General features: G+C 40.3%; 1 protein-coding gene across 2 annotated transcripts in view; it reads right to left on the bottom strand.

Annotated features, from left to right (window-relative positions):
* The window catches only part of LOC131445906 (poly [ADP-ribose] polymerase tankyrase-1), an 82842-nt gene that overhangs the window by 9083 nt on the left and 60123 nt on the right, over nucleotides 1-13636 (bottom strand). For both annotated transcript variants that reach the window (XM_058616657.1, XM_058616658.1), the window contains 7 exons: nucleotides 8863-9082; nucleotides 6807-6916; nucleotides 5641-5829; nucleotides 4136-4216; nucleotides 3857-4043; nucleotides 3682-3761; nucleotides 747-867 (listed from right to left, as the gene is read on the bottom strand). In XM_058616657.1, the coding sequence (XP_058472640.1) occupies nucleotides 747-867; nucleotides 3682-3761; nucleotides 3857-4043; nucleotides 4136-4216; nucleotides 5641-5829; nucleotides 6807-6916; nucleotides 8863-9082 (988 nt within the window). The remainder of the gene's footprint in view (nucleotides 1-746; nucleotides 868-3681; nucleotides 3762-3856; nucleotides 4044-4135; nucleotides 4217-5640; nucleotides 5830-6806; nucleotides 6917-8862; nucleotides 9083-13636) is intronic.

Here is a 13636-nt window from a genome sequence, read left to right as displayed (position 1 = left end):
TCAATGTTTGATTATGTGACACAGTCTGTGTACAGGCGGGTACACAGAGCAGGGGAAATACATAAAAAGTACACTTTTAACTGCAGTTCTCACCTTGTCAAAACAAAAGGAAGATCATTACGTAAAAAACAAACACACTACAGTAGCTAAAAGAGCTATATGTGTGGTAAACAATGTAGGATATATATGGATCTGATATCATTTAGAATGGCAGGAACAATGTTTCCAAATAACATAGAGATTTATTTACTGATATACAGAGCTATTTTAAAGAAGAATATAAAATTGGTTAAGTTGTTCATGTTTGTAAGTTTTATTGAATTGTGTATGAAACTGGGATTATTCAGATTTCGCGGGATGTTTTTGTGACCGAAAAAAAGCCTATTTTGGCAGCAGCAATGAATTTGCAAAATTAGCTAAGTTTATTTTCCATATAGTGTAAACAGGTGATTGAGCAAAAATACTGAAGTATTAAAGTGATAATTGGTTGAATTTGTGTAAATTCTTGTGATTGTCACATTCAAAATTCCTGTATAATGATAATTGTTCATATTTACATTGCATTGAGTCATAATATTGCTGAAATGTTCATGTCAGTGATGTATTGATCGCTCCTTTTAAAAAATATTATTACTATTTTTTTTAAATGGCTTAGATTTGTTCACATATGTTCATATTTACATCACTGACATAACAATTGATTGATTCATTCATGCATTTGTGTATTTTGTGTGTGTTTTCCTGACCTTGTTGACCTCCCAGCAGCCTCTCAATGCCCTTGATGAGTTTGTGTCTGTGACCGTACGCGTTGATGCCGATCTCTTTCAGCTCCTCGTGACCCATATCTGCCAACACGTCCAGCGAAATCTGCCCAGAGACAACAATAACGTCAAAAAAAAGAGAGTAGATCTACATCTAAACATCTACATACTGTATGTGGACACAAAACATAGAAACACGCTGGGACACCAGCAGGTTATGCTCGCCATCACAATTTGCTGACAATCAATAAATCGTTGAGTCGCCTAAGCTTTGTTACAAAGACAACAGCTCTGACAAACACGTGGCAAATGAAAACAGATGCTGCAGGAGAAGAAGAAAAAGAAGAAGAAGACGACGGCAATCAACACATTGATATGCAAATGTGTGAGGGTTAGATTGTTCAGGGAGAAGAGAGAGGAGATTTGTCCTGGAGGCAGAGATAAGTCTGATTTTTCAAACATTAACCTTTACCTCCCTCCCTCTGTGTCGCTGTGATCAGGTGTGAATCATTATCACGTCCTAAATACTGAGGAACAAAGCTCTATATATATATATATATTTATATTTCTTTTTCATTTCAAACCCAGTGTGAAACATTATATTTAAAGGTGACATCTTACAGTTTCATCTTCACTGTAAGAAAAAAAAAGCTGCAGAGAAAACTGTCCCCACTAAATAGTCCTCAACTTAGACATCCATCTGTATCCATCGTTGTGTGATAATTCCACTAACGTGCTGTTTGATTAAGCTTTGATGTTGAAAACTGAGTAAAGGAAACACAGAGATTCACACATTATACTTGTTACAAAACAATGACTGAGAACATGTGAAAAAGTAATGAGTAAAGAATTATAATTCTGTTGAGGCGTGTCTAAAAATACGGCTCGATGACACACCAGAGCCATATATAGCATATACTGTGACTCCTCCTCAAACGCTGTCACAATATTAAAACCTGCAGTTTTGTTTTATCAGCAGTTTACGTACCACGTTTACTCGTAAGTAACTGCACACTAACTCCTTACTCTACTGCCTGTGGTTTGCTAGCTTGCTTTGCTAGAGTCAGGCGTACACCACCTGACATTTGCAGTGGTTCGATTGCCTGTCTTAGTCGGAATACGGCCTTAGTTCGATTAAACTGTGCATACACGTACTGACTCTATGTTTGTGTACAGTATGTCGTTTAACTGCCAACAAAATGGTAAAGATGTTGCTTCGCTACACGTGGCACGTTTACGTTATTATTCTGTATACGTTCAGCTGATTTGGTCCCCACTAAAGCGTAAACGTCTTTAAGAGGTCGTCATTGACGCTTTACAGAGGGAAGAGATGGAGTCACAGCAGATATGTAATTAAATATTACAGCTGAAATAGCTTTAGTGTCACATTAATTAGAATTTAACACAAGAACTTGTTTTGTTTTTTTTGTTTCAGTTTTCACTTTAGTTACAGACACATAATAAGCCAAACTTTGGTTTTGCAATGGCACTATAAAAATAATAACTAAATGGACTTTGTAATGACTAATATCAATATCAATGACCCCCCGCTGACTCCCACCTACATCTCACTTCATCTGAATATTCACAAAGACTTGTTTCCCTTTAGGGGGATCAATAATAAATGTAACACACAGACACACTGATACTCCCCCCTCATTTCTCCCACATTGCTGTCTATGCTTAGCCTTTCACCAGCTGTCACCTTTTAGGTTCTATTTCTGTCTCGGACTTATCCTCTTTCTGTCTCTCCATCTGTCTCCTGGAGTCCCTCCATTTTCTTCATCTCTCTCCCCAAACCCCCCCTCTCTTTTCATATCAATTCCTTGCTCTCGCCCAACAGTGCGTCACCATCTTCTCTGTCCCACTCAAACTAATTTTATATCAGAGGTGATTGCTGTAAGAGCTCAGCTTCCTCTAAAATGTCGAAGTCAAATAATGTACTGTGTTGTATTTATGTTTCAATACTAAACGTGCGCTAGAACGTGTCAGTAGTTCATTCATAATCAGCTGTTTATCATGGATGACGGATCGTCTCGTGTGATTTTAATATTTGTATTTTCACTGCGGTGAGTTCGACAGTGATTGGACAAATGCGGCAAAAACGTCACTTCCACAGAAGCTCGGCTTCTCTCAGAGTCAATGGAGCAGTGGGCGGGTGCAGACCCTAGGCTACTGTTTGAAAGGCGGAACCAGTTTCTGATTGACAGCGTCTGCCTCAGTCCTCTGTGGATTTTACGAGGGTCGTTGTGTGCGTTATTTGCTCGGTGATATATCCCTTTTTCATTCATACATATACACTGTAAATAAAAACCTTATTTTAGCATTTCAGTTTTAAGTTGTTGTTTTTTTCAGCCTGAAATGAGCGTCACCTTTTTCAAAGATTAGCAACTGCCTGTAATTTATATATAGATATGTATTTTTATTTTTTTTAACACGTGAGTAAAATGTTTCTACAGGACACATTTCTGCTCAAAAACCATCATTGTGAGGACATTTTGGCCGCTCCTCACGACTTCATTGATTTAAGTGGGACGCACATGTACTTATTGCTTTAACACACTAACGGTGGCCTTGTCTGACAATGTTTTGGTGGTGGAGGCGGGTATCAGAGTTTAGCAGAGCACTGATTGTCATAGCAGACGTCACAGCAAGAGATGAAAAAAGAGGATTTGATTAGCTGGTGATTGTGTTGCCGCTTGCCGTTTCTCAGCACAAGCAAAGTGAAAAGAGCAACGCTTGACGCCCTTCTATTTTAAGTGAGTGAGTAGTTTAGCCTCCACCACATACACGAGAATCCCCCATTTATTTTCCTGTTTACGATTAGAAAAAGTTTTGTTTATGGTATAATTTAAAGCTTAAAATTCAGTTGTGATTGTTAATATTAAGGTGCGGCTCATCTACAAGTGTGTCTTTGTACCTGTTCTCGCTGGAAGATGTCTCGGAGGTGCTCCAGCCCCAGGCTCTTTAAGAACTGGTTGATGGTCATGTCGAGCAGAGCTGCACAGACACAGTGATGTCAGCAGTGTTAAGATGTTACACGTTTACTTTAACATCATTTTATTTGGCCTAATTTAGGACGTGTGAAAACATACTTTCTCCTTCTTTTCTCTCTGACCCGGATGCTCCGTCTGCGATTCCAGTGGCTCCCCCGACTGTGATGTCACTAAGGGGCGCGGTCAGGTTGTCTATGCTGCTGGCTGCGGACAGGCATGATGGGGACGGAGAGGGAGAGATGACCACGCCCCCTGTAGCACCTGTGCTCACTACAGTTGCACTCACCTGAGAGTGGGAGAGAGAGAGATGTGAAGTCAAACAGGACCTGTCTCGCTCTGTCTCTGTTGCATTAGTGTTAAAGTGTTGTAGTTTCTTACCACAGTGGCCTGTGGTTTCAAACAGCTTGGCAGGGCGTCTGGAGGCATGGCATCAATCAGCAATGCTCTGATGTCATCAGCCTGCAACACATGAGAGAAACAAGATGAGGTGTTTATGGTATGTATTCTATGATTTAAACATTATTTTTTTCCACATAAAATAGGTTTTGATCCCGCATGGCTCTGAAAATTTGCTAATAACTTGGACAACAGTATGTTAATGAGTAAATGTTCTAATTTACAGCTGTAGCAAAAATGCTGAGTCTTATCCCCAGATTGCTAAAAAACATTTTGTGATGCCAGCACTTTGTCCCGATGATCAGGGACAGATACTTGCACTTCATATGCGACAGGAAATCAAATAACCCGATCAATCCCTCTACTAACAAGGCATCACAGTGGGCATTTCTACATTCTTCATGCTGTACAGTTTGGTCATTGGCTACTTTCACTTGACCAGCCACATTCTGCAAATCCAATTCAAATCTGATTCATGCATCACTGTCTTCTCAAACAGCACATGTGCCAACAGACACCTTTTACATGTATCCAGCCACCACCAACAATGACAGAAAAGGTCATATTTGTGAGACCAGATGAGGTCGGAGAAGGAGATATGTAAAAGAAGCCTTACACCTGATCCCCCACAGGGAAAATTCAGAAACAGAAAGTATCACAGTGGATTTCTAAGTCAGATTTAACTCTAGAGGAACTAGAAGATATACAGTAAATATAAGCAAAAAGCCACAAGGATTCAGATATCACCATTCTTGTTCATGTCACATGGCTGCATATCAGATATATATCTGATCTAGCACCCAAACCAACCAAACTTGAGTGACACAGATCAGATTTGATAATCGGATGTGGCTATCAGATCTATGTTTCCACACAGTATTTCCCGTTTTTCCTCTTCTTCTTGACCACTCAGAGCATTTTACATATGTATCATACCCGTTCACACGCTGACGGCACAGCCACCAGGAGCAATTTGGAGAAATCTTAAGTCAGTTATCAGTCTAGTGCAGGAACACGTGCGGAGCCGGGGATTGAAATTCGACCTTCTCGTTGGAAGACAAACCATTCACTTCTACCCCAGAGTATCTCTATCTGTTTAATTACATGAATTACTACTGAAAACAAAGGAAAAAGAAGCTGAGTAGCATTTTTTTTTGTTGGCAAAATGAGCACCACTGTGAGAATTATAAGATTCCTTTCACTTCCTATGCCCATCACTTATAGTAATGTGTTGTTTTCTGGGGAGGACTTTAACTTAAGTACCACCTGTCAAGCAAAGACCAGTATGTGGTTGCCTCATTAGGGTGCAGGGAGTTAGGGAGGCTACCTACATCATTATCTACATTTCTACAGATTATCCTAATGGTGTCTCCACTCTTCAACTCTATAACCAACTGTACATCAGTCAAACTAATGATTTCCCATGTGCTGGTTATACCTAAAGAAATGAGCATCAATAGTGTAAAAAAAACAAAAAACTTTTGTACCGTTGCTAAGTCAAGGGGCGTCTGTACTTCCTGGTTCTTCATAGTGGGATCAGCTCCATGGGCCAACAACAGAGCACAGAGCTGAGTCCGTCCCTTCTGCGCCGCTTCATGAAGGGGAGTAAACGCCCACTTGTCTGTGGCGTTGACACACGTGTTGTACTTGATCAGCAGAGCAGCTATGTCCACATGCTGGACCGTGAGGAGGAGGTAGACAGGAGGAAGAAGAAGGGGATGAGAGTGAAAAAAAGGATAAAACACAACGATAAAAAAGCCTTTAAAAATGATTAAACATCTAAAACATGGCTAATAAATGTTGGATCCTCTGAAGCATGAATTATTAACGGCATTATGATTCTAGTATTCCCACAAAAGCATTTACTCTTTCTCTTCTTTCTCCTTTTCCCCTGCACTGTATGTTGTCAACTCGTGTCTTAGCATCAAACACAATGTGGTGCATGTTTCTGTCAAACATGCGTTTGACTCCTTTAGAAGTCGAACGCTGTCTAGTTTCAAGTGGCGTGTGATTGGGAGACAACTACGGACTAAGGGAGAAGTTCACATGCTCCATTTCAGAGATGTGTAATAGCACCAGTGACAGAGATTTAGAAGAGTGATCATTTGCATTGGGGAAAAAGTGGAAATATGTGATAATTTTTTAGTTCCAAATCAGACAAATAATAAATAAATCAGCTAAGAAATACAAGTTAAAAAATAATATTATGTGAAATGGATCTCAAAATATAAATATTTACGAGCGATCAAACTTGGCAACAGTCACAAAAGTTGGATTAGACACGAATTAGCACCAAAACAAACAGAGTCAAATTAATATCATCTTTGGATTTAGTCTGTAGTTTTAATCATTGTATTAAAATTCAGAAAACAGTGAAAAATTTTACTTTATTACTTCACATTATAATATCAACTGAAACGGCAGCAGTAAATCCTCACATCTGAGAAACAGTGACGCAGAGCCTTAATTCATCAATGAACAGATGATCAGATTATTGTAGTATCAACTATATTTCAGCTTAAATCAATACTGACTCAATCAGTCATCAGAAGAAATTAAAGCAGAATGTTGATCTGAAGGCACGCACACATATACTGTATGTGTGCGTCTGTGTGAGAGAGAGAGAGAGAGAGAGAGTGAGAGCTTTTCTTACCCCGTATGAAGCAGCATTGTGTAAAGGTATCAGCCCTCCTTTGTCTTGTGCATTCACGTCGGCTCCGTGTTCCAACAGATACTCTGCCACCTCCAAGTTGTTGTAGCCAGCTAGAGAGAGGAGTGTGGGTTGAGTTGCAGGACATAAAGAAAGAAAGATAGACCAGTAAACACAGAGGGAAAAAGAGGAGAAACAAAAATGTAGTCAGGCAGTAACAGAGGAGGTAATATTGAGAGAGAACAAGGCATCCTATTATTAAGACACACATTATCAAGATATAAAGGAAAAGTCTGTTCAAGAAATTATCAATAAAAAAAAGAAGCTAAGAATGTGCTTCAGGAGACAACATCAAATCAGTTTACCCACCAGATGTGGATGATTCAGAAGACGCAGGAACATTTAAAGGGGTCTTAATTCATGAATGGCCTTTTCAGCGTGAACTATCCCCCCGAGTGTTTTCATATTTAATTGATTCATCTTTTTAAAGCCATTTATTTTATTTTATTACTGTTCTTTTCCCGCCTCGTTACCTCATACTTTACCGTGCCTCTGTTTTTACTTTGTTGTTCTCACCGTGATGCACTTTGTAATCGTGTTTTAGAAAAGTGTGACACTGTTACCATGTCAACAGTTAACCAGTAACTGGCTGGGGTGGTGAAACTAAGAAGCGGATTCTCTACTATGATATCTGCAAAAAGGCTTCAGACCAGCCAAACAACAGGGGTTCTGAAATAAACAACATTTAATAAACTCTTTTACTAAAAATGATGAACCATTCTGTGGCCTCACATGTTCAAAAAAAAAGAGTTTTACTGTTTCGCAAGATGGAAAAAGACAAGGAGAGTGAGCCTCTGCCACTACAGCTCCCCACATACTTTAAGATGTCAGTGGGAGAAGTGAGGTCCTGCAGTGAATGCGAGAGCCACATTTGGGGCTGCGGTGGAACATACTGAGATGTTATTGACCCACAGCTGTGTCTGGCAGTTCAGTGATGCATCTACTTGCGATGCAAACGCTGAGAAAAATCAATCTCTTCCTAAAATAACAATGAATTCCCTTCAGTGTCACATTGTTAAGAAAAAAAAAAAAAAAAACAGCACTGGCATGTTAGCTCCACAATTCTTTGCATATGTGACCTGTGTGCTTAACCTCATGTCTATAATTGCCTTATATTAGGTCTTAAAAAATTACTGATGAATTGTTAAATTGCCAGCGCTTGTCTGCCTTTGAACAAAGTGTTTTTGACCCCGTGACTTGCTAGCTGTCTGGATTTGCTCGACGCCTTGTTCTTGGCACCGCGCTGAGCCGAAATATCCCAAGAGGCCAGCGTTTACCGAGACAGAGGAGCCAGAGTGATTGGCACCGGCGCATATAGCACATCCAAAGTCACTTAAATCCTGCAAACTTCAGCCAAACGGTATGGAAAAAAGCCTCTGGCTTTATCCTTCATTTTAATGTGTCTAGTAAGTGAGCTTTACATAATCAGGGAGGTGTGGGGGCGGCTTGTCCAGTCTGCATGTCAAACTGCTCGCGGAGAAGGTCTCTGAACCGCAAATTGCCTCTAACGGCCGAGCTCCTGGCAACGTGTGAATGATGTGTGATAGAAAAATGCTGTATGTGAATGGATGAGTGTGAATCATATTGGAAGGCTTGTTGAGTGGTTATTAAAGTTGAAGAGTGTAACTTTTAGGACGGTTTAATGGCAGAAATTGAATACATTACCAATAAGTATGTTTGTATAAGTGCATAATCGCTTTAAAATTAAGAAATATTATATATTTTTTTTAACCTTAACATAAGCCTTTTATATGTACTATAGTTTAAGGGCCTTGCTTTATCTCGGTCAGCCATGTTTCCACATTAACCTGAATGTGTATCTTGAATTTTGGAGCAGAAATTTACAAAGTAAATGAAGAAGAACAACCTAATTTCTGGAATCTGCAATCTCACCATTAGATGTCACTCATTCTTCCACACTGGGCCTTCAATTATTTTAACCTGCACTTCATTTACCAGTTACTACTCAAAATAAACTGTGTTTCTTCGCGCACATTACCTGCCAGGTGCAGCGGAGTGGAGTTGCGTCCCTGCGTATCCCGACAGTTGATGTTGTCAGGGCTGCATAACTTCTGCACCCTGGCCAAACAGCCTTTCTTGGCGGCGTCGAGCAGAGCGGCGTCTCCTCTGAGCAGGTCCTGGATGTCAGTGTCCCCATCCTTCACCAGGTCCAGCGGCGTGTTCCCATCTCGGTTCTTCTTGGTGGGGTCCGCTCCGTGCTGCAGGGAACAAGAAGCCAGAATGGAAGAGGTTAATATGAAGTCAGGGGAGAGGCGGAGAGGAGGAGTACAAAACAAATGCAGAGGTTAATCCATCTTAAAGTTCTTCCCTTTGAAATGTCAAGGCAAAAAAAGGAGAAAGAAATAAACAACCCCAAATGTCAGCGGAAACTGCCATCCACATAAATCCTATAAAAATTACCAATGCTCAAAGTCCCTGGTCGGTGCATTACCAGTGAGGGAGTTTCAAGACGAGATGACAAGTGACGAACAAGAGGAGGATGAAGGTAGTTCTCCAGAGAGGAGAACAGCAGGAGTGACAAAGGAAGGGAGAGAGGTGAAAACAGGATATCCAGTGAAGTGGAAAACACCACACACCCTGGAGACGGGCAAAGGGAAGCAGATATTTGCACACTTGTCTCCTAGGTTACGGTCTAACATGTGGATGATGAGGCACCGCTCTCCTGAATATCCACCGCTGGAAAAAAGCTCCGCTGTGCATCTCTCACATGGCTTTAACAATAGATGTCGCAGGTCACATGACAGGCTTCAAACTTGGCAGGAGACTTACTAAGTGCACCGTTGTGTCCGGTGCCAACTTTGACTTTGTTTGGATAAGACATTCAAAAGATCTTGGTAGAAATGTGACAGATATTTTGCTAAAGGAGCTGCTCAAAAAAACAGGCACGGATACGGCACATACATCAAAAATGTATTTATGTATATATGGTATCTCTTTCTTTAATTTATCTGTTTTTCTTCTTCAGAAATAATGGACAAATATGAGCATGAGCCTAGTCTGTCACTGCTGTGTGTCATTTGTTTGGGCTCATGCTGTTTGCATTTGTGTGACTGCACTTCTAAATAAATAAAGCAGTTAGCCACAACATTAGAACCAGGTATCTGAGGCCTGACTGGTGTATTTGCAGTAATAATAATTAACACCCATGCATTTCTATTTATAGAGCAAAAAAACTCTCATCACAAATTGCTTCACAACATCAACAGATGAACAACTTGAAAATGTACTGTATAATGCAATCCTCAGTTTAACAGGTTAAAATTATTTGCTGCATAAAATCCATACTGTGTAATTCCCAATTCAAAATAAAATCAGAGAGGGTCTAGAATATTAGGAATGAGACAAGTTTTGCTTTTGTCACAATGCTATTGTGTTATGATTACGATTCAGTTGGTTGCTTAATTGTGACACTGAAAATAAATATTGTGATTCAATAATACAGATAACTGTAATGTCCTTCTCTCCCTTAAACCAAAACTGAATGATTCATTTCTTAGGACAAAATCAATGCATTTCACATGTCAGCCAGTCTGATATCTATCTAAACTGAATAAGACAGTGGTACATAACATGTACAACAGATTATTCTATTTAGAATAAAATAAATACATCCTTCCTGTGTAGAAAACAAAGTGTTGGGCTTGTGCTGTAAGACAAATATAAATAAAATGCTGGGTCAAAATGAATGGAGCCTCTCAAAACAGGATGCAGCACAAATATGAGCCTTTAAATTAACAAAAGGCTTCAAAAGTATTTTCAGTCAAAAAACACTGATAAACGCAACCTTCAATACTTTAACTGTATTTGTTCCTCAAGTTTGTAGAAATAGCACAATTCTAGGGCAGGAAACATTCATAAAAACTGTCTGATACAGTATACTGCGATTCCATTTTTTTCAGGAGAAGGTTTTGAACGTGATCAGCGGCAGCCAACATGGCCGACCAAACAAAAGCGGTCCTCTAGTGAAGTCCATAATTCACCCACCGATTATCCAAACAAGACATCTCCCTGCTCGACTGACAGTTGGTCTCTTACAAGACAACAATGCACTCCTTCCAGACGTCCAGCCAAGATCCAAAGCCCGATTCTTTTATCTCTTCCCAAGCAAAGAAAATGCTAATGGACATTTTGTATATCGCACGCACGATCAGAGCACTAGGAATAGAAGCAGCAAGAGTTTAATGCTCAGCACAAACTCGCCAACACAAAACAGGACAGGACAGGAGAGACACAGAGAGAGAGAGGGAGAGGGAGAGAGAGAGACACAGAGAGAGAGAGAGAGAGAGAGAGAGAGAGGGACAACACACAAAGGAAAACCTACAGCAGGATCCTGGAATAGTTTATTCAAAAAGATAGAACAGTTAGATCCCGAGGCCAAGGCAGATTAACACCAGCGTAGAGGAACACGATGTATTTTGTCTCTATATATGTGTGTGTGTGTGTGTGTTCTAATGCGTGAAAGGGGAAAAGAGGACACAGGAAATGGCATATGTGAGCTCAATATCAAGCTGAAATTTGCCACGATGAGAACTCCAATTTAAGCGGAGTGGCTGCTTGCACTGATCGGTCAGCGGTCTGCGCTTCTAACTGCTGCCTGTAGACATCTCACTGCAGGAGACAAACCAGCAATCACATCAGGGGAAAAGTCTTGTCTGAAGCAGCTTCTGTGCCTCTCACACTGAGACACTGAGGAAAACACTTTTCTGTCATTTCTGTCACTAGGGGACTCTCAATCATAACAATGACAAAAGACCTAGTTTGGTGATGTTGAGATGCAGCGTGGGACCATGGGAATTGTTGTCTTCAACACCTCTGCCGAGGAAAATCTATCAGTGTGACTCAAGAAGGTTTGCCCCAGAGTCTCATCTCTCTCTTCAGTCTCTATCTCGCCTCTCTCTCTTTCCCTTTCTCTCCCGCCTTTTTCCTTTCACCCCAACCCGTCGAGGCACATTTCTTCCTTGTTAGTTTCCTGTGAGTGTTTTCTCTCCACTGATGCCTAGTGTTTTGCTCATTGTGTGAATTGTTGGGTTTCTCTTCTCTCTATAATATTGTAAAAGTTTCTGCCTTGAGATAATGTATGTTGTGATTTGGCCGCCATACAAACAAAATTGAAGTGAATTAAGTAGAAATATTGATTTCTATGGATTTAAAGAGATTTGGAAATGTTCTGGCTAATTTGAGAAACTCCTCAACATAGTCTCTTTGTTTTTATATATTTTAATGTTACATATTATATGTTAAAGGTGCAGAATTCAGGACTGCTAGAAAAACTGTTGACAGATGTCCCTGTCACTACTCGATGCTGCCGTTTTATCACAGTTGTAGTTACAGTCACCCACCACTAAATGAAAGAGGAAACCCTTACCCATATTCATGTAGCCCGCGACGAAGCTATTGCCATCTGTCTTACGCACCCCGAGGTGGATACAGAAGCCAGATCACGTGATTAGCATTGTTATGCTGAAAGGGTATTACAGAATATTTGCTCAAAAAGACGTAAAAAATGTTGCCTACTCGAGGTTTAACAACCCCTGCATAATATGAAACAAGGGAGGAAAAAAAAGAGAAAACAACAAAGAACAGCTGAGGATGAAGAATCAATTGTGTCACGCTGACCTTATGTTAGACGAACACAAACAAAGCTGCTGAGACAGATGGTGTCACTGGTTATGCACTGAATGCACATGCTGACCATTTACAAAGGCACTGAAAATACTGTACAGTTAGCATCTTGATGTGGACAACAAATAAAAGACAAAGTGTATGAAGTAAGACTTCGTAGAGACGATTATCTGACTAATCACATCACCTTTAAAACCCTTTAGAGTTCACAATAAACCGCCTAGAAGAAGACAAGCGTGACATTATGCTGTGTTGCAAAGAAAAAAACATAAAAAAAACCAAGATGACTCACTCAGTGAAAAAGACGACGTTCAGCTCCACAGCGTGAAAAAGACGTGCAGTGACATAACTGACAATTACTGACATTTAAATTTGTCACATTTTGTCGACAACTTTGACAAATAGTTGTGCCCCCTTTTCCTTCTCATGCTTTCTTTTCAGAATTGCCAGTTTATTCAGTACCAAAAAAAAAAACACTGCAATTTGTAGCTTTACAAAATCGTGTGTGCCTCTGGGAAATCAATCAACAGCCACACACCAGCTAGTGCACGTTTTGTTCCTCAGTTCTGTGCAGCTCTAGTCTGAGCTGCCCCGTGTCCCAGGGCTGCCACTTTCCTCCACACTGCCCACTTCACTCAACGATAACTTTGATCCTGAGCAGCTCCACTGCACCTTTCACCGCAGCCGCTCACACCCACTGCGTCATTACTGTTACTGTCGTCGCTTTGTTTGAACCCCATCGCAGCGAGCCTCAAATGTGCTACTGCAAACACATCTGTGGTTTTCACTACCTTCCCACCCAGGCCACATTAATCTCAGTGAGGTCTCCGGTTGCGTAACGTCGTCAAGTCATCATTTTGCATTTTGTTTTATTATGCTGCGCTGGACTCACAGGGCAGTTCAGTGAAGACTGTATACTGCAAGGTTTAACTGACGCCGAGCTAAAACAGGAACATTTCTTACTTGTCACTGGACAGACTGCTTTTACTGAAATGTTTAATCTTGTCTTTTATTGTTTTTTTATTATTTTTGTAAGCTTTTAAATATTGGTTTAATGTTAATATAGCTGTGCAATATCAGTACATTTAGTTTAAATCACATCATAGAGCAGCAATTTCCCTGCTGCAGAC

The sequence above is a fragment of the Solea solea genome, chromosome 19, assembly GCF_958295425.1.
Source record: "Solea solea chromosome 19, fSolSol10.1, whole genome shotgun sequence".
NCBI lineage: Eukaryota > Metazoa > Chordata > Actinopteri > Pleuronectiformes > Soleidae > Solea > Solea solea.
This window is presented reverse-complemented; position numbering and strand designations above follow the sequence as displayed.